At 37.9% G+C, this 20,158-nt stretch overlaps 1 protein-coding gene and 1 non-coding gene across 2 annotated transcripts; one reads left to right on the top strand and one right to left on the bottom strand.

Moving 5' to 3' along the window:
• Nucleotides 1–7,187: 7,187 nt before the first annotated feature.
• Nucleotides 7,188–20,006, top strand: SPC25 (SPC25 component of NDC80 kinetochore complex). The gene is made up of 7 exons (XM_068969526.1): nt 7,188–7,254; nt 8,254–8,406; nt 8,505–8,570; nt 14,288–14,434; nt 15,902–16,006; nt 17,869–17,967; nt 19,882–20,006. Exons 1-7 carry the CDS (start codon nt 7,227–7,229, stop codon nt 20,004–20,006), a joined length of 723 nt encoding a protein of 240 aa, XP_068825627.1. The 5' UTR covers nt 7,188–7,226.
• Nucleotides 17,487–17,589, bottom strand: LOC138077250 (U6 spliceosomal RNA). Its single transcript, XR_011144713.1, has one exon. It is a non-coding gene; the product is annotated as a U6 spliceosomal RNA (small nuclear RNA).
• Nucleotides 20,007–20,158: the final 152 nt, after the last annotated feature.

Here is a 20,158-nt window from a genome sequence, read left to right on the forward strand (position 1 = left end):
TCTTTAAATATTCTTATTTTTTAGATTTGAATTTGAAATCATGTAAATAGCTTACATAATTATAAAATTTAATTGAATTTTTAAACCAGTTCTTGCAAAAAATTTTTAAATGGGACAAATGATTAAAAGGAAAACAATGCTTACTTGAACCATTATACCTGTAAAGTATTTCCTTCCAGCTCTACAGCGCTTATATGTGTTCATGATTTTGTTCCTATGGGAAATCTCTTTTCAAGCATTTCCTTAGTCCTCCTCAGTTTGCCATCTGCCACCAGTTGCTTGAGGGTGGAGATGCTCCCCAGAACTTACCCTGTGTGGGTCATAGCGGGAGAGAGATGCAGGAGGTTGGTTCTTTTCAATACTAATGATCTTCAAATGTATCTTTTCCCACCAATCACAAGAGTCTTCTTGATAAACTGGGTCATTTCATAGTCAAAGATGGTAGAGTTCAAGGCTTCTCCCAAATTGATTCACCAAATAAGATTTACATTATTTGTTTGTTTACTTATTTTTGGCTGAGTTGGGTCTTCATTGCTGCGTGGACTTTTCTCTAGTTGCTGCGATCTGGGGCTCCTCTTCATCGTGGTACAAGAGCTTCTCACTGCAGTTGCTTCTCTTGTTGCAGAGCATGGCCTCCAAGGCTTCAGTAGTTGCAGCTCCAGGACTCTAGAGCACAGGCTCAGTAGTTGTGGCCCACAGGCTTAGTTGCTCCACGGCATCTGGGATCCCAGACTGGGAATTGAACCTGTGTCTCTTGCATTGGCAGGCAAATATTTTACCTCTGAGCCATCAGTGAAGCCCAGTAAAGCCATTTCTAAGACAATTCACAGGAATCCCATCCTGTGGCTGTCCATGGTGCTTATGCCCAGGATCCCTTCATTTCCTCCATCTCTTCAGAGTTATCATCAATCTTTCAGTCTCCTCACCACAATTTGTCCTGATAACATTTTTCCTCTTAATGTCTAGATTAAAAACATTTCTTTTTGTTGGGGGCAGAGATAAATTACAAGTTTGGAATTAACATACACACAATACTGTATATAAAAAAAATAGATGGACAACAAGGATAAACAAACTGTATAGTACAGGGAACTAAATTCAATAGTTTAATCACTTATGGCAGAAAGTGAAGAGGAACTAAAAAGTCTCTTGATGAAAGTAAAAAAGGAGAGTGAAAAAGTTGGCTTAAAGCTCAACATTCAGAAAACTAAGATCATGGCATCTGGTTCCATCACTTCATGGGAAATAGATGGGGAAACAATAGAAACAGTGTCAGACTTTATTTTGGGGGGCTCAAAAATCACTGCAGATGGTGTCTGCAGCCATGAAATTAAAAGACGCTTACTCCTTGGAAGAAAAGTTATGACCAACCTAGATAGCATATTCAAAAGCAGAGATATTACTATATTACTTTGCTGACTAAGGTCCGTCTAGTCAAGGCTATGGTTTTTCCAGTAGTCATGTATGGATGTGAGAGTTGAACTGTGAAGAAGGCTGAGCACCGAAGGATTGATGCGTTTGAACTGTGGTGTTGGAGAAGACTCTTGAGAGTCCCTTGGACTGCAAGGAGATCCAACCAGTCCATTCTGAAGGAGATCAGCCCTGGAATTGCTTTGGAAGGAATGATGTTAAAGCTGAAACTCCAGTACTTTGGCCACCTCTTGCGAAGAATTGACTCATTGGAAAAGACTCTGATGCTGGGAGGGATTGGGGGCAGGAGGAGAAGGGGACGACAGAGGATGAGATGGCTGGATGGCATCACTGACTTGATGGACGTGAGTCTGAGTGAACTCCGGGAGTTGGTAATGGACAGGGAGGCCTGGCGTGCTGCAATTCATGGGGTCGCAAAGAGTCGGACACGACTGAGCGACTGAACTGAACTGATAATGAAAGAGAATTTGAAGAAGAATGTATCACTTTCCTGTACACTTGAAACAAACACAACATTGTCAGTTAACTATATTCAATAAAAAAGATCTTTTAATCTGATAGCCAGTCTCAAAATCTTGTACTGTTGCCTTATTTTTAGTTAATTCCAATAGTTGAATGATTCCAGTTCTATCGAAAACTTTCTTATTCTGACTCATTTAGATTTTCTTAAGATTTGGATTTGCAGTAAATCCCGCCTATTTTACTTAGATTACAATTTGTAGGCAGAGACTAGAATTTCTGCAATATGCTTTGCCATGCCAAATATGATGTAACCACAAGATACATTCTTATAACATAAACCATTCATCTATGAGTTGTAGCACTCACTGTAATGCAGCATCATTCAGAGATATGACTTAGCTTGTGCCACTGATGTAGTGGCAATAAGCAAAAATTTATTTTGGAGGCACTGACCTTTAACGTCTCTGTGTATGGTCATTATCTTTTTACCACAAGCTTATCTGCCTTCTCAAAAATAAATTGTGTTTGAGATCTGTCCAGTGTCACCTTGCAATGTAAAATGGATTTATTTCAGACTGAGTTTATACCCTAGTGATTTTCAGAAAATAATTACCTCCACTCTGGCTAGCATCCCAGGAATATTGGCATTCCATAATGACACCATTATCAGTGACCCAGCTACAGATGTTCCAGGTACACCCTCCACGAGTCTCATTATGCATTCTTTTCTAGAAATGATCATGACCTATACATCTATAATCTGTTTCCTTGGATCACCAAAGGACCCAATGGAGTTGTCCATTGGGCAATACTATTCATGTTCTCCAAAGTAGTTAAGATACTTTATAGCTGGATTCATATCTTATAGATGGCCTAAAGAGTTTCTACTATGTGTACTCTCAAACTTTGTGGTTTAGTCATTAAGTCGTGTCCGACTCTTATGACCCCATGGACTGTGATCCACCAGGCTCCTCTGTCCATGGAATTTTCCAGGCAAGAATACTGGAGTGGGTTGCCATTTCCTTCTCCAGGGGAAGACAACTTTAGCGTGCATCAGAATAACCTGGAGGGCTTACTAAAGCACTGATCACTGGGACCCACATCCAAAATTTTCAATTCAGTAGGAATGGAGGTCAGTCTGAAAATTGACATTTCCAACAAATTCCTAGATGAGGGTGTTGTTGTTGCATGAAGAACATCACTTTGAGAACACTAATGTTCTTGCATGAAGAATCCCAGGGACAGGGGAGCCTGGTGGGCTGCCATCACTGGGTTCGCAGAGAGTTGGACACGACTGAAGCGACTTAGCAGTTGTATATGACACGATTCTTACATGTACTGTTCAGGACAGGGATAACTCACACCTCAAGGAGTTTATAGTCTCATCGGGAAAATATTTATGTAAATAAATATCATAAGTAAATAACATACTGCCCTTAGGGGCTAACAGATGAGTAAACCAACAAGAAGAAAAGCAGATTTAACTTTCCATTTATGAGACTAGGGAAGTGTATGTGGAGGAGGTACCAAGTGACTGAGCCTGGATCAATGGGTGGAATTTAGAAATGTGAAGTTGTATGATGAAATGGAGAAATATATCCCATTTGAAATACATTGCCTTTTTAAACTGTAGGACAAAATCTCCATTTTTATATTTATGAGACAATTCAAAGTCTGAAACCCTAAAAAATTTTCAGTTGTCTCAAAAATGTCAAATTGTGTTTCTAAAACAGATTTTATAGCAATGATGTTAATCAATTAATGGTAATGTTTTTAATGTGCTAATGCCATCGTGGTTATGTCAAAATGAGTTCTTATCTTTTAGAAAAGCATACTGAGATTTTTGTGGGTGAAATGACATGTTGTTTGGGAGAGTGGATGGGGTCTGGAGAGAGCAGGGTTGACCAATGGTTGATGGTAGCTGGGGCCCTGTGACAGGTATGTGAGAGATTCATTGTATTATTTTATTAACTTTTGTGTATATTATTAATTATTTATAATAATTTTCCACCCAAAACAGAAACTATATGAGCAAAATTAAAGAAGTACAGGGCTCATCGTTTATTTCTATTAAAATATAAAGTAAACAATCGAACAGTAAGGGTAAAATGGTAACTTGAGACCATTTCATTCAATGATTTGACCTGAATGCCACTAAGGAGTATGGACTATATTTTTAAGATAATGAAGGAACACTGAGAGTGTTTTGAACAGGGAAATAGTATGCACTCTGCGAATATTATTGTGGCAATGGTAGGCAAAACAGATCAGGAGGGCAAGAGTCTGAAGGTAAGAACCATGTAGTAAGGGTCTGAATAGAGATCTAGAGAATAGGAGAAAGGGAAGGTGAGGGTGGTGGTGTATAGGTGAGTCTGTAGGCGTTGGCGGGCTTCATAGGTGGTGCTGGTGCACCTGCCAATGCAAGAGACTTAAGAGACACAGCTTCGATCCCTGGGTCTGGAAGATCCCCTGGAGGAGGGCATGGCAATCCACTCCAGTATTCTTGCCAGGAGAATCCCATAGATAGAGCAGCCTGGAGGGCTATAGTCCATAGGGTTGCTAAGAGTTGGAAAGGACTGAAGCACCTTAGCACACAAGCATGTGGGTGTTGGCAACCAGTTAACCATAAAGGAATCATGGAAGATCCCAAGATTCTGAACTTGAGGACTGGGAAAACACCAGTGCCGTTAAAAGAAAGGGAATATTTACCAAGAAAATGATAAAGTTTGTTTTTGAAATATTACTAGTGAGGGATTTTTGTGATCTAACCAGGAGATGCATAGAAATATGTGATTGAAGTACAGAAAAGTAGGCAAGACAAGATGAATCTGAGAGACATCTATGTGAGATGAGATTGCCCTGGAAAATAAGTTGGAGGGAAAAGTGAGTCATGGACTTTAGGAAGCATCTAAATTTCGGGATTAGAGAGGAGGATAGGAACCAGGGGAGGGACTAGTAGAGTGGTAGAAGGTGTAGAACTTCACATTCATGTAGGTATTTTTTAGCATCAACTATTCTGCCCAACAATTAGACCAAAATTTAATTATGAGAAATTAAAACTGAATATTCTTTGTACACCTATGTTCATAGCAGCATTATTCAAAATAACCAAAAGGTGTAAACAACTCAAATAATCATCAATGGATGAATGGAGAAACAAAATGTATATGCATATGTATTAGGCAGGGTGCTACTGAGAAACAGTACTGAGAGGATGTGTATACATATATAATAAGGAATTTGCTTCTGTGAGGATTTTCTGGATGTTTCTGCCTACTTCTGCCTAGAAGTCAACCTAGCAAAAACGGTCCATTAAAGAGGACAAAAAAATAAGTCAGCTATAAGATATTCATCCTACTGGAAGAGATGTAGTTGTAGCCTGTGTCAGTCTTGAATATCTCAAAGCCTTGCTGATGAGCTTTTTCCAATTTGCTCATGGATCAGTCATGTGTGTCTAGATTTCATCAGAGAAATGGTCCAAGCATTATTCCAAGCTGAAGAAATAATTTATTATCTTGAATTAGTAATGGTCTAAAGAAATTGCTGAAACTCTTTTCTGATTATTGTTAAAAATTTAGTTTCCATTGTGCTGAGATTAAAATTGTACTTGTGAAACATTGGTAAATTATTAAATGGATAATACTAATTAATTCAACTTGGATTGAGGTGGAAGGGATGCATTTTGTATTTATCCGGACATAGCAGAATGTATGTTTCCTTAAAATCAAAATTGTATGAGCAGTGTGATTGTCTTGTTTTGGGAGCTATATGCATTGCCCTAGCTAAAGGTAGTATCGAATTGCAACAATTTCTCTCTTTCTTTGCTACTGTAGATTTTGTTCTATTTAAAGTCTTATTTATATGTGTTTAATAGGATAGTGTATTGAATAGGAAGTGGGTAGTATATAAATCATAATAACAAGAAACCATTTTATGTTACAAGGACCTAGTCCAAGGTATTCTCATTTACTTTCTTTTTTAGTCTTCACATAGGGTATATGAAGAAGATATTATTATTATTATTATTACCCTCACTTTATAGATAAGGAAACTGAGATTAAAGAGACCAAGTAACTTGCCCATCATCACACTTAGCAAATTGGTGGAGTCCATCATCACATTTAGCAAATTCAAACCCAGGAAGTCTTATTGCAGAGTTGAAACACTACCCAATCTGTAATTAACTGAAGAAATAAATTGACTGCAAGACATTAGTTGCTTTGTTAATATCATCAACAATAATCTCTCAAACTCAACATATTAAAATTATAACTCATGATGCTTCTTCCTCCCCGCAACACTTCTCCCTGAACACACCAGATCTGCTGAAAAGACAGCTTCAGTTCTGCCATCAGCAGCATCGTCTCAAACCTTAAATTACCTCTGCCTTAGTACTTTCCTTTTCACATTAATCTACAATACAGCCAACCAGAGACAACAGGTAGCAAGAATCCTGGATATTAAAAGTTTTTATGTATTATTTTTCACTGAAGTATAGTTGAAAATATTGTAAATCAAAACTACATTAGTTTCAGGTATACAATGGTAATGCTTCAATATTTTTAGAGATTATATTCCAGTTAAAGTTGTCATAAAATATTGGCTATATTCTCTATGCTATATAAAATATTCTTGTAGTTTATTCATCATTTACATAGTAGTTTGTATTTCTTAATCCCCTACCCTTATCTTGCCCCTCCCTTTCACTATTAAAAATTTTGTGTTGCTGAATTTCTACTGGGGCAGGGACTACCAGTATTAGTTACTGCCTTTTCATGTCTCTGTTTTAATTCACAGGGTTAAAACGAGAGTCAAGAAATTTTGGATTTTGTTATTATTATTAGCCAATAAACAGTAATATTTCAGCCACTAGACAGATTAAGCAATGGTATTTTATAAGCTTTATTTATTTTATTTAAACTACCTATAGTATAAAGGCTATATACTTGGCAACAGAATACAATTAAAGTTCAATATTTATATTTTGTGCGGAATCCTTTATCTGAAAAGGATGAATGGCCAGTCAGGCGAGACCTCCAGGAACTGTTAATACTTTCCTGAAATAAAGCTGACGAGGTCAGCTGTTCTCAAAAGAGAACTACCAATCCCAGAACGCCACTTTCTGTATCTTTCTCGCGAGAATCCCCGAGGGCTAGATCAACCAATCCCTTCATGAAAGAGCCTACGTTATAAGCCAATAAGAAGGCGTATGTGAGCCCAAAGGCGGGAGGCGGAAGGCGCCCTAGGTTTGAAATAGGAAAGTTGGCTCGGCTGCGGCAGCGGATTTTGTAGTTCGGCTGTTGGTGGAAATCGATTCAGGTCTTGTGGGGCAGATGGCTGGGCTCAGGCCTGCCGGAGAAGGTGGGAATTGAGCTGGGCTCGAAACCCGCCTGTCGCGGTAGGGGAAAGTGGGTTTGGAGGCGGAATGCGTATTTGGGGGGCGGAGCATGAAATGTACCTCTTGTTGCTGTTTAGGGAGCAGAATGGGCAGCCACAAGGCAGAGGGGTTTGGGGTTTCACCGAAGACAAGTCTGCGAATTTTCTGGGGAGATTTTATGTCATTGGGAAGGTTGTAGCGTTACAGAAAACTGATAGGACCTGGGATCTTACAGAACATCCTTTCACAGGAGAGGAACTGAGGCCGGGAAAGTCGAGGTTACTTGTACAGGTCCTGGACTAAACCCACTAAACTCTCCTCCAGTTTCCATTTTACTGCCACCTTTCCTGATCTGGAGGTGGAGGAGGAAGAAGGAGTGTAGATATGTGGGATCTTATCCCATGATAGGGGCTGCGCCTTCTGGGACCTGGCAATCCAGGCCGAAATCAAAAGGGTCAGAGTTGGAAGGAGTCTTAGCAGTCCCCAACTTTACTTGTGAGAAAACGGAGGCAGAGTCATATTTCCCAGGGTCAGAGTGAGTGTTGTGTGGGGATAACACTCATTACTACTAATGAATTCCTAGGGAGTGATGATGTTCTGATTTCCTGCTGCACCTATACCATAGTTAAGTTTCGGTGGCTCGATCTGCCCTGGGATATTTAGAGTTAAAAGTAAGTTGCTATGAGAGTAGGGGTTTAAGGGATGCACATTACCCTATCAACATGGATTTACTGTATAGCATGGTAAATTGAAATCTTGTAATAAACTATAATGGAATCGAGTGGAAAAATAGAATATAGATGTATATATGACTGAATCACTTTGTTGTACACCTAAAACTAACACAGTATTGTAAATCAACTATACTTCAGTGTATTAAAGTAAGTTGCTAACCATTTTCTAGCAAATTTCAAGCTGCCAAAATATGTGGCTGATATGGTTTCAGTAACTTAAGTACAATGTGTGTCCTGTTTGTTTTGTAGCCTTGTCTTACAAAATGGTAGATGATGAACTGGCACTGTTTGATAAAAGCATAAATGAATTTTGGAATAAATTCAAAAGCACTGTCAATGACACCTGCTGTCAGATGGTGGGACTAAGAGAAGCCTACAAGGACTCCATTAAAGCATTTGCAGGTACCTACATTTAACGCATAACATGCTGTTATTCTTTGTTGTTCTTGTTTGTTTGTAATTTCAACTGAATTGAAACTTCAACTCCTTTTCTCTTTCAGAAAAGCTGTCTGTGAAATTAAAGGAAGAAGAACGGATGGTTGAAATGTTTCTGGAGTATCAAAATCGTATGTGACAAACTGTAGAAATAGATCATAGAGAGTTTTTTTAGATTAAACATCTTCATAAAATCCCTCATACAAGTAAAACAGTGTGTTTATATATATCAGTTCAGTTCAATCGTTCAGTTGTGTCCCACTCTTTGCAACCCCTTGGACTGCAGCATGCCAATCTTCCCTGTCCATCGGCAACTCCCAGAGCTTGCTCAAACTCATGTCCATCGAGTCAGTGATGCCATCCAACCATCTCATCCTCTGTCATCCCCTTCTCGTCCTGCCTTCAGTATTTCCCAGCATCTGGGTCTTTTCCAGTGAGTCAGTTCTTTGCATCAGGTGGCCAAAGTATTGGAGCATCAGCTTGCGCATCAGTCCTTCCAATGAATATTCAGGACTGATTTCCTTTAGGATGGACTGGTTGGATCGCCTTACAGTCCAAGGGACTCTCAAGAGTCTTCTCCAACACCACAGTTCAAAAGCATCAATTCTTTGGCGCTCAGCTTTCTTTATGGTCCAACTCTGATATATGTATGTATATATGTATGTTTATGTATATGTATATACAGCTTCCCTGGGGCTTAGTGGTAAAGAATTTGCCTGCCAATGCAGGAGTAACAAAAGAAGTGGGTTCAATCCCTGGGTTGGGAAGATCCCCTGGAGGAGGAAATGGCAACCCACTCCAGTATTCTTGCCTGGAAAATTTCAGAGGAGCCTGGCAGGCTACAGTCCATGGGGTCACAAAGAGCTGGACTGAGCACACACGCACACAATTCAGCTTAATAAATAGAACATCCCATGTTATACCTTCCTCTTCTCTCACTTTCTAGAACTAATCTATCAGTATTTTACTTTAGTATTGAGGTTTTGAATGTTACATATGTGGCAGCATTTCATATTAATATGTATTCTGTCCTTTTTTCACTTAGCATTTGCTCGTGAGAGTAATCTTCACTGATGTATAAATGCCCATGTTTTTAAAAAATGAGTTTCACAGACTAGAATACAAAATCAGTACCTGTTCATCACACTGATGTATAAATGCCTATATTTTTTTAAAATGAGTTTCACAACTTTGAAAAACTGGAGTTCTCTCAGCTCTTTGGGTGTAGGTTTAAGATCTGACAGTTTTTCCCTATATATTTTTATCGTTCCTGCTTTCTTTTCTACCACTCTGCAGATTGTCCAGAGTGGATTAGCAGCTTTTACTGAATTCTCACACACAGACCACAGGCTTGTAGCCACAGGCCAAAATCCACTGGAGATACTAAATTTTGCCAAACCATGTTTTGAACACTGTCAAATCAGAGTATCTTTACACGGGCGCATGTACTTAATGTGCTACAGTCCCTGATTGTTTCTTCTGCTTTGATTTGCCTTGACCACTTACTTATCTGGCCCCTGAAGGCATGTGATTTTGGAACTCCTGGGAGGCTGTTATAGAAGACTTCTACCCAGGTCCACTTTCTTAGCTGCCCTGAAGCTTCCATGCCCTTTTACTGTTTCTCATTCCCTCTGTAACCAGCAGCAGGAAGGAAAATCACACAATCCTTCAAATGTTAGAATAAAAACATTCCTATACATGGTATTTATGTACCACTTACTAGCTTAAAATTTTTCACACCATCATTAGATACCCTAATCCTGTGAGGTAAATAAATGGGACAGCCATTATTATACTTGTTTTTCGTTGTTCATTTGCTCAGTCGTGTCTGACTCTGCAACCCCATGAATTGCAGTATGCTAGGCTTCCCTGTCCTTCCCCATCTTCCGGAGCTTGCTCAAACTTACGTCCATTGAGTCGGTGATGCCATCCAACCGTCTCATCCTCTGTCATCCCCTTCTCCTCCTGCCTTCAACCTTTCCCAACATCAGGGTCTTTTCTAATGAGTCAGCACTTTGCATCAGGTGGCCAAAATACTTCCTTTACAACTGAGGAAAAGAGGACCCACTGTTGTGATTGAATCAAGGTCCTTGGGTAACAGCTGAGAAGCCAGATGGCAACTGAGAACTTTTGACATTTAAATCTGCATCTCTTTTGCAGTAAAATTCTACTTAATTATCCTTAAAAAGTAGCATTTTTCTTTCTGGTAATTCTGATTAGATGTTTATTTTAAAATTATGTCTTATATAATCTGATCATGTCCACAAAGTCTTAGAAAATACAGAAAAGTGTGTAATTGGTATGTTATTGCTTTATTTGCATATCTGTGATTACTGGGTTTAAATTATCTTTTGTATTTGTTAACCATCTTCGTTTTGTGTTTCCTCTGTTCATTCCTTTGTCCTTTTCTTTCGAATTTATATTTGTATCTTCTTTAGATTAAGAATAGTAACCTTTGTTTACGGATAGTTTAATGGTTAAAAGCATGACCTTTGAAGTTAAGACCTAAGTTTGGATCCAGGTCTTACTGTTCATTGCATTCTAGCAGGTAAAGCTGTGAGCAAGTTATTGAACTGCTGAGACTTCTTTTTCTTCTTCTTTGTTTTAATTGAAGTCACGGTTAGTTTACAGGGTGTTAGTTGCAGGTATACAGCAAAGTGATTCAGTTATATATACATATTTATTGTTTTTCAGATTTTTTTCCCTTACAGGTTATTACAAAATATTGAGTAGAGTTCCCTGTGCTATACAGTAGGTCCTTGTTGATTATCTATTTTATATATATTAGTTTTTTCTTTTAAAAAAGAGTAAGATGTCCATCATAATTGCATTATTGTGAAATGACTAAATTTATATAAATATAAGAGCAAGTATTTAGCTTAGAGTTTTTATACTTATTTGATTGAAATATAAGTTTGTCTGCTTGCCTGCCTTTCTCTTCAATTTCCTTTTGCCTTCAAGTAAAAAGATCTTTCCCCATATAGTTAATTTTATATTCACAGATACTGCCTTTTAGGTTTTATAAAGTTTCATTTTACATTTAAATATTTAATTTAAATGTGGATTTTATTTTGGATTTCAGCACTGTTTGGGGAACAATTTACCTTTTGATTTATGATATTTATCATATTAATTTCATATATATACCCATATTTGTTTGCAAACTTTTGTTTGTTTCCCTGGTGGCTCAGATGGTAAAGCATCTGTCTACAATGCGGGAGACCCGCGTTTGATCCCTGGGTCGGGAAGATCCCCTGGAGAAGGAAATGGCAGCCCACTCCACTATTCTTGCCTGGAGAATCCCATGGACAGAGGAGCCTGGTAGGCTACAGTCCCTGGGGTCGTAAAGAGTCGGACACAACTGAGCGACTTCGCTTACTTCACAGCACCACTATTGTGTTAATACTGTCACAGTCACAGTTGTTAAATCTGACAGGGCAAGTCCCTTTTCTTATTGTTTTTCTCACCATATTTCCTAGCTGTTCTCACCTGTGTAATTACTTTTGTTGGATCTTCCCTTTCTATTACCTCCAAATTCCACAGGGGCTTTATTAAACACAGAAATGGGTTTGGGAAACATTTATATCTTTATAATATTTAGAAGCTTAAAATGTCTCTCCATATAACTGGGTCAAATGTATGCCTGAGACAAGTTTTGCGTTTTTTTTTCCTTACAAAGCATACATATATCTTGACCTAGATTATTCCTGAATGTCTTGATTTCCCCCTTCCTTCTTTGGTTCAGTCAGTTGAGTTCACTCAGTCTTGTCCAAATCTTGGTGACCCCATGGACTGCAGCACGCCAGCCTCCCTGTCTGTCACCAACTCCCAGAGTTTACTGAAACTCATGTCCATCGAGTCGGTGATGCCATCGAACCATCTCATCCTCTGTCGTTCCTTTCTCCTCCTACCTTCAATCTTTCCCAGCATCAGAGTCTTTTCCAGTGAGTTAGTTCTTCACATCAGGTGGCCAAAGTATTGAAATGTAAGCTTGAGCATCAGTCCCTCCAATGAATATTCAGGACTGATTTCCTTTAGGATTGACTGGTTTGATCTCCTTGCAGTCCAAGGGACTCTCAAGAGTCTTTTCTAACACCACAGTTCAAAAGAATCAATTCTTTGGCACTCAGCTTTCTTTAGAGTCTAACTCTCACATCCTATTTGGAACCAGTCTGTTGTTCCATGTGCAGTTCTAACTGTTGCCTCCTGACCTGCATACAGATTTCTCAGGAGGCAGGTCAGGTGGTCTGGTATTCCCATCTCTAAGAATTTTCCACAGTTTGTTGTGATCCACACAGTCAGAAGCTTGGGCGTAGTCAATAAGCAGAAATATATGTTTTTCTGGAATTCTCGCTTTTTCTATGATCCAACGGATGTTGGCGATTTGATCTCTGGTTTCTCTGCCTTTTCTAAATCCAGCTTGACCATCTGAAGTTCACGGTTCACATACTGTTGAAGCCTGGCTTGGAGAATTTTGACCATTACTTTACTAGCGTGTGAGATGAGTGCAATTGTGCGGAAGTTTGAGCATTCTTTGGCATTGCCTTTCTTTGGTATTAGAATGAAAACAGACCTTTTCCAGTCCTGTGGCCACTGCTGAGTCTTCCAAATTTGCTGGCATATTGAGTGCAGCGTTTTAACAGCATCATCTTTCAGGATTTGAAATAGTTCAGTTCAGTTCAGTCACTCAGTTGTGTCCGACTCTTTGTGACCCCATGAATTGCAGCATGCAAGGCCTCCCTGTCCATCACCAACTCCCAGAGTTCACTCAGACTCACGTCCATCCAGTCCGTGATGCCATCCAGCCATCTCATCCTCGGTCGTCCCTTTCTCCTCCTGCCCCCAATCCCTCCCAGCATCAGAGTCTTTTCCAATGAGTCAACTCTTCGCATGAGGTGGCCAAAGTACTGGAGCTTCAGCTTTAGCATCATTCCTTCCGAAGAAATCCCAGGGTTGATCTCCTTCAGAATGGACTGGTTGGATCTCCTTGCAGTCCAAGGGACTCTCAAGAGTCTTCTCCAACACCACAGTTCAAAAGCATCAATTCTTCGGTGCTCAGCCTTCTTCACAGTCCAACTCTCACATCCATACATGACCACAGGAAAAACTATAGCCTTGACCAGACGGACCTTAGTCAGCAACGTCAGTAACGTCTCTGCTTTTGAATATGCTATCTAGGTTGGTCGTAACTTTTCTTCCTAGGAGTAAGTGTCTTTTAATTTCATGGCTGTCAACTGGAATTCCATCACCTCCACTAGCTTTGTTCATAGTTATATTTGCTAAGGCCCACTTGACTTCACATTCCAGTATGTCTGGCTCTAGGTAAGTGATCACACCATCATGGTTATCTGGGTCATGAAGATCTTTTTAATATAGGTCTTCTGTGTACTCTTCCTTCTTCACTGCCTCCTTACCGTCCTCTCTTCCTCTCTCCTTTCTTCTATCATTTTGGTATATTTCAGAATATACCAGATATCTAGCATTAAAATTAGGTATTTCTTCAAAGCATCTGAAAAGCCATCTTTAGAGTTTGTTCATCTTTGGTGGTGTTTTCTTTATGTACTTATTTGATGGGGAGAGCTGCAAAGGTCATGATCTTCTGATTTTGTATTTCTTGGTTTAATTTAGCATTCTCATTTAAAAATGCATTTTTTGTCTCCTCATTTTTGTTTTCAAAGACAAATAGGAAAGGATAAGGATTCTTGTTCTTTTACGGTTTTTTAATTGTTAGGAAATGTTTATCAATTAAAACATTAATTTTGTGAAAGTCAGTATTTTGCTCTTTGTATAGATACATGCTGATGAGCAAAGCATATAGATTCTAGCTAATACTTTGTGCTTCTTGCAGAAATCTGCAGACAGAATAAGCTCATTCAAGAGAAAAAAGAGAATTTATTAAAGTTGATTGCTGAAGTAAAAGACAAAAACCAGGAAGTGGAGGCACTGACTGCAAATATCCAGGATCTTAAGGAAGAATATGCTAGGAAGAAGGAAAGTAAGTTTCCAGTTGTACAGGTATTTAAAACAATCTAAATTTCAGAGTAGTGATGGCTCACAGTTATGTACATGTTGCCTTCTCCCCAGTTCATTGCCAGAAGTAGCTAACATACTTTAAGGCCATAGCCAGTCCCTCACCTCTCTCCTCAAGGTGTCTGTGAAATTTGCGAAGTAGGTTTTATTTTCCTTCTTTTGCTTAAAGAGCCTGTTTTTGTTTTTTTTCCTGCCTTTTTAAAAACTTATTTAGTTTTAATTAAAGGAAATTGCTTTACAGTATTGTGGTGGTTTCTGCCAAACGTCAACATGAATCAGCCATAGGTATACCAGCATCCCTCCCTAATGAGCCTCCCTCCCACCTCCCCCCATTCCAGCCCTCTAGGTTGTTACAGAGCCCCAGTTTGAGTTCCCTGAGTCATACAGCAATTCCAGTTGGCTGTCTGTTTTACATATGGTAATGTATGTTTCCATGTTACTCTCTCTGTATATCCCACCCTGTCCTTCCTAACCCTCATGTCCATAAATCTGTTCTCTATGTCTGTTTCTCCATTGCTTCCTGCAATTTCTCAGTACCATCTTTCCAGATTCCATATATATACATTAGCGAAGACTGATCCTTTTGATTTCTAACAGAACCAGAGAATAATGAAATTGAGTTTCATTATTGTGGGAGTTTAATTAAGCAGAGTGGGAGACAGTTTCACTAAATAAGATTTGCCTGGGAGAAACCATCGTGTAATTTATGCAACAGATTGATTGATCACGCATCCTCTGCCAGGAACTATTAAGCGTGTTCTTCACTCTGTAAAGCCTCTTTGTCTAAGACGTTTATGTTTTTTTTAAAAAAGCTGGCTTCTTTTATATAGAAGACTTGTTTGCCCATAAATGAAATAATCAATTTTAAAATCTCTTGAATATAGCAAAGTTTGTTTCGTGAGTGCTCTTTCTTATAGAGTTTGTGTACGAATCGACATTATTTTTTTCAACTCTTAAGTATTACTTAGGGAATATTGCATTAACTTTTGAAAAAAAGTTCTAAACTAGCATGAAATAACGCTGACTTCCTATTTAAAATAATAGAGTATTTTTCCAGTGAAGCAACCGATACATTTTTGGCTAACTAAAAAAAGCGAAATAGTGTACAAGAAGTCTTTCTGTTTCTCTGCTAAGCTTTCAAGTCCTTGGCCTATTTATTCATGCTGCTTTATAATAAAATAGCACAGAACTTATTACTCTTAATACTGGTATGTATTTTTTCATGCAGTTTTTCCTTCCAGCTTGAATGAACAAAAGCCCCTTTTGCTAATTGGTGGAGATAGAAAGTGTAGTAAATGCAAATGTAAGCTGATTTATTTGCCTGGTATCATTTTTATGGTTGTTTTTAAGTTTTTAAAAATTAGTTAAAAGAATATTAACTGAATGTTATTTAAAACATTCTATACTCATTGTATGTGGTTTTTAATCATAGCTATTTCCACTGCTAACAAAGCTAATGAAGAGAGGTTGAAAAGGCTACAGAAATCTGCAGACTTATATAGAGATCGACTTGGACTAGAAATTCGAAAAATTTATGGTTAGTATATTAATGTAAGTAAAACATAGGATATTTGAAAAGTCTGTCTTAAGTAGAAAAGAATCTTTAAAATATTTTCAGCTAAGATAATGACCACATTGTTAATTTTTTAAACAGTAAGAAAAAAATTACCAAACTTTTATCACCCTAATGTAATTACTCATGCCTTGGTTATTTATCATCCAGCATTTTAGTAAATGTATTTTAGGCATAGTTGCCAGCATGAAAAAAAAATTTTTTGTTCCTTGTTCTTACCAGTATTGTAAGATTAGTATTTCTCTAATTGCTATAGCCTTCATAATGGTAATTTTAACATAGTGGTATAATCATTCATTCCATAAGTGTAGCTTAATTTATTCAGTCTTTTATCTATTGTTTAACCCGTATGTTACTCTAAGTTTAACACTTGGATTTTACATTTTTCAGTTTTAGAAATACTATAGTGGACATACATAGACTTCTCCATTTGGGGGGCACAATTTTCATGAAATTCCCAGAGATGAATTACCAAGTTAAAGCATAGGAATATTTCTGCCGCTGTTACATATCTATGTGTCCATCTGTAGAAATATTTATGGTGTTGGGAGCCCCCAAGATTACATTCCATTTTGGTGACTTCACTAGAAAGATTTACAAGGCTCAGGGTGGCTCAGATTTATGGCAGTGAAAGAATACAAAACAAAATCAGCCCAAAGAAAAAAGTCACGTGTGGCAAAATCTAGAGGAAACAAGTTTTCAAGAGCATTAAGCCAGTGGAGTCACACAGGATGTGATTAATCTCTTCAGCGTCGAATTGTGACAGGACACGTGACGTGTTGTCTACCAGGGAACCTCATGAGAGACTCTAGAAGCTTGGCCTTGTTTTACTTGGACTTCACCCCAGGAATTATTTGCATTGCTGATTTTGCTATATCCTTTCACTGTAATCATAGGTCTGAGTACAACCAGTGGTGAGCCCCAGGAATCCTCCTAGTGAATTTTCAAACCTGTGGTGGTCTTGGGGATCTCTGATATCCCAGACAAGGACCAGTCTTGCAAGCAGACCTTTTCTGGGGACAGAAGTCTCAGGCCTGCTAGGCCAGCTCTTTTATGCAATCTGTGTATAATGTAAAGAGTACCCTTTCATTGTTATTTGTGCCAGAATTGTAGTTTCTTTTTAAAGATTTTTGGTTTATTTTATTATCTGGCAGTTGATTAGATAATAGAAACTTTTAAAAAATACATTTCTTTGATTATTAATGAAAATGTGACCATTTCCCCCATTTATTTACCAATTATACTTCTTTCTAAAATTGGACCCTCTATTCATAAATCTATTTGCCTTAGTTTTGGTGTTTTTCCTATCTGTCAGAATGAGTCTTTAATGCAAAATATTAACCTTTGCTTAGAGGAGAACATGAAGACCAGCTCTGAACTTTTAAAAAAATTGTACTTAGTTTCAGTTGGGGGACAACTGCTTTACAATATTGTGTTGGTTTCTAAAAATATGGAATGCTTCATAAATTTGCATGATATCCTTTCACAGCGGTGATGCTAATCTTCTCTGTAACATTCCAATTTTAGTGTATGTGCTACTGAAGCAAGCGTAGCTCTGAACTTTTGATCCATTGGTCTTTATCTTCACTGTTATCCTGAGGTGCTTTTTTGTGTTTTGTTTAGTTTTGTCTCAAAACCACTTTTAAAGCTTTAAAATTATTTTTAGATTTAAAGTAGAAGTTTCTCATAGTCCCCAAAGTCAGGAAATACTGTTTTATAGCAGTGTAGATATTAATCAGAGGTGGAGGGAAGAAAGCTCATCTCAATGGAGAGCTTTGGCACAATAAAATAATTCTCATACTAAATAATTTAATCCCTTTTTTCAGGTGATAAATTGCAGTTTATATTCACTGATATTGACCCTAAGCATCCTGATCGCCCATTTATGTTTTCCCTGTGCCTAAATGAAGCAAGGGACTATGAAGGTATGTAGCCCTATCTCTTAACTGGTATTTAAGATTGGCATCCCAGAATGTTATTTGACTTAGAACATAAAGTAACGTGAAGGCAAGTAATATTCCCACAAGCTGTTGCTTTCTTTTCCAGTCTTGCTTCTTGTGATACTGTCTTCTAAAGGCAATGACTATAGTTTTGATTTATAGATAGTATCCAGTCCATGGGGTCACGAAGAGTCAGACACAACTGAGTGATTTCACTTTCACTTTTCACTTTCATGCATTGGAGAAAGAAATGGCAACCCACTCCAGTGTTCTTGCCTTGAGAATCCCAGGGATCGGGGAGCCTGGTGGGCTGCCGTCTATGGGGTCACACAGAGTCGGACACAACTGAAGTGACTTAGCAGCAGCAGAAACCTTAATAAGTAACTTCTCTTCCGGATGGCACAGTGCCACAATGGCTGAAAGAGTTAAAAGACCAACGATCACTGCATTTCATATGCAAGTATGAATTATCCTCTTAGAGAACTTAAAGCTAAAGCTATAAAGGATATGACTGCCTAAATGTGAATATTGTATGTGATCTAAGTAGATGATTTTCAATTTGAATGTGATAATTTAATTTCCAAAAAATAAATTTTAAAATATTCCTATCCTGAAAATCCCAAATGTTGATAATTTTGCCTCATTGCTGCTTCTACAGTGGACCAGAAAGGTCTTTAATGTGTGGGAAGTTATATGTTTGGCAATAGTGTGAACAAAAAGAATGGAAATTTATTTATCTCTTTTTATTATTCTAATGTTAAGGATTCTAAAGTAATCCTTAACTTACTGGAATTCAGAAAAATGGTTCTTAGCTCTTTATATCTGTGTCCACAAACCATTTGTATTAATAGCAGATGGACACTCAGGAAAATGGCTGAGTCAGCTCCCTGCTGTGACTTAGTGACTCGAGTTTATATTTTAGGAATATAGTTCAAGTACAAATTTTTTTTTTTCTCTCTCTCTAGGTAAATATCTTCTAATCTGATGGCTGCTAACTTTTAAAAAGCAAATCCCAAGACCTCTTACCTAGCTTCTCAGTTTTCTCTAAATTGGATAGCCTCTCTTGTTATATAGTGTTATAGTTTTTGATAATGTATTAAAATACAGTGTGCAGTATAAATTTGGAACCAGGTGCTCTTTGCTATTCTTTCTCTGCTTTGGTCATGGGCCTTGTTTCCCAAGCAGTCTCTGCCAAAGAACTAGAAATCTGACAGCCTTCAATTTTTTCTCCTTGGACAAAGGACAAGACTGATGATAGAGAAAGTTGAATCATTCCTTTCCTTTGACCACCTTCACAGGAGACTTGCTCCTAGTATGTACCAGCTGGTGCAACTGCATGTGAGGGCCATATTGTTATTTGTGACTCTGAGTCCTATTTGGCCATGTAAATACAACTTTGGGAATAGCAGCTACATTTTCTAATGATCCCCATTCCAGTTGTAAAGCAGCAGATGTTTCTTTCCATAGTCGTCAGTTATTAAGGGTTGGCATTGAAAGTTGTTCTTTTTTTGATCGAGTGGTTAGAAATTAGATTTGAGGCCCAATTTTGCACAGAAAACTGACAACAGTTTAAAAAAAATACTGTTAAAATAGTTGAAATAGTTAAAATGTATGGGAAAGATGATAGGAAATGGCCTTCTGTCCTGTATCTCTGAGCTCTTCAATCCTCGATTACCATCTATTTAAAACAAGATTGTAGTATTTAATATTTGAATATTTAGAGATTAAACAAAGGAAAGGTCCAAAAAATAGTTAGGATATGAAAATCAAGTTTGTGTGTCATTCTGTGCTGAAAGCATTTCAGGAAAATGGAATTGAAATGACTTGAATCATATGAGAGCATCTAAGTTAGAAATACTTCTCTTCTAAAAATATTGTCTTCTTTTTTTTTCCTCCTAGTGTCAGATAGTGCTCCTCATCTTGAGTGCCTCGCAGAATTTCAAGAAAAAGTAAGGCAGACCAACAATTTTTCGGCTTTTCTTGCCAACGTTCGGAAAGCTTTTACTGCCCTGGTTTATAATTGATATATAAATGGTGTGTAAAAACCGTTATCCCTTTGTGTTTCTCTTTTTTAAAAAACTGTCATTATTCGATGTTTGTCTATAATCTTTATTTTTGTAACATTTCTGTGTGCTGATTTTTGTCAATTATTTTAATTGAAATCTTGGGAAAGAAG

Source organism: Capricornis sumatraensis, chromosome 3 (genome assembly GCF_032405125.1).
Source record: "Capricornis sumatraensis isolate serow.1 chromosome 3, serow.2, whole genome shotgun sequence".
Taxonomy (NCBI): Eukaryota; Metazoa; Chordata; class Mammalia; order Artiodactyla; family Bovidae; genus Capricornis; species Capricornis sumatraensis.

Coding starts and splice junctions, on each gene's coding strand:
- SPC25 (XM_068969526.1), top strand. CDS start 7,227: ATGGCTGGGCTCAGGCCTGCCGGAGAAG. Junction 14,435..15,901: donor ATATGCTAGGAAGAAGGAAA/GTAAGTTTCCAG, acceptor TTTTAATCATAG/CTATTTCCACTGCTAACAAA. Junction 17,968..19,881: donor TGAAGCAAGGGACTATGAAG/GTATGTAGCCCT, acceptor TTTTCCTCCTAG/TGTCAGATAGTGCTCCTCAT.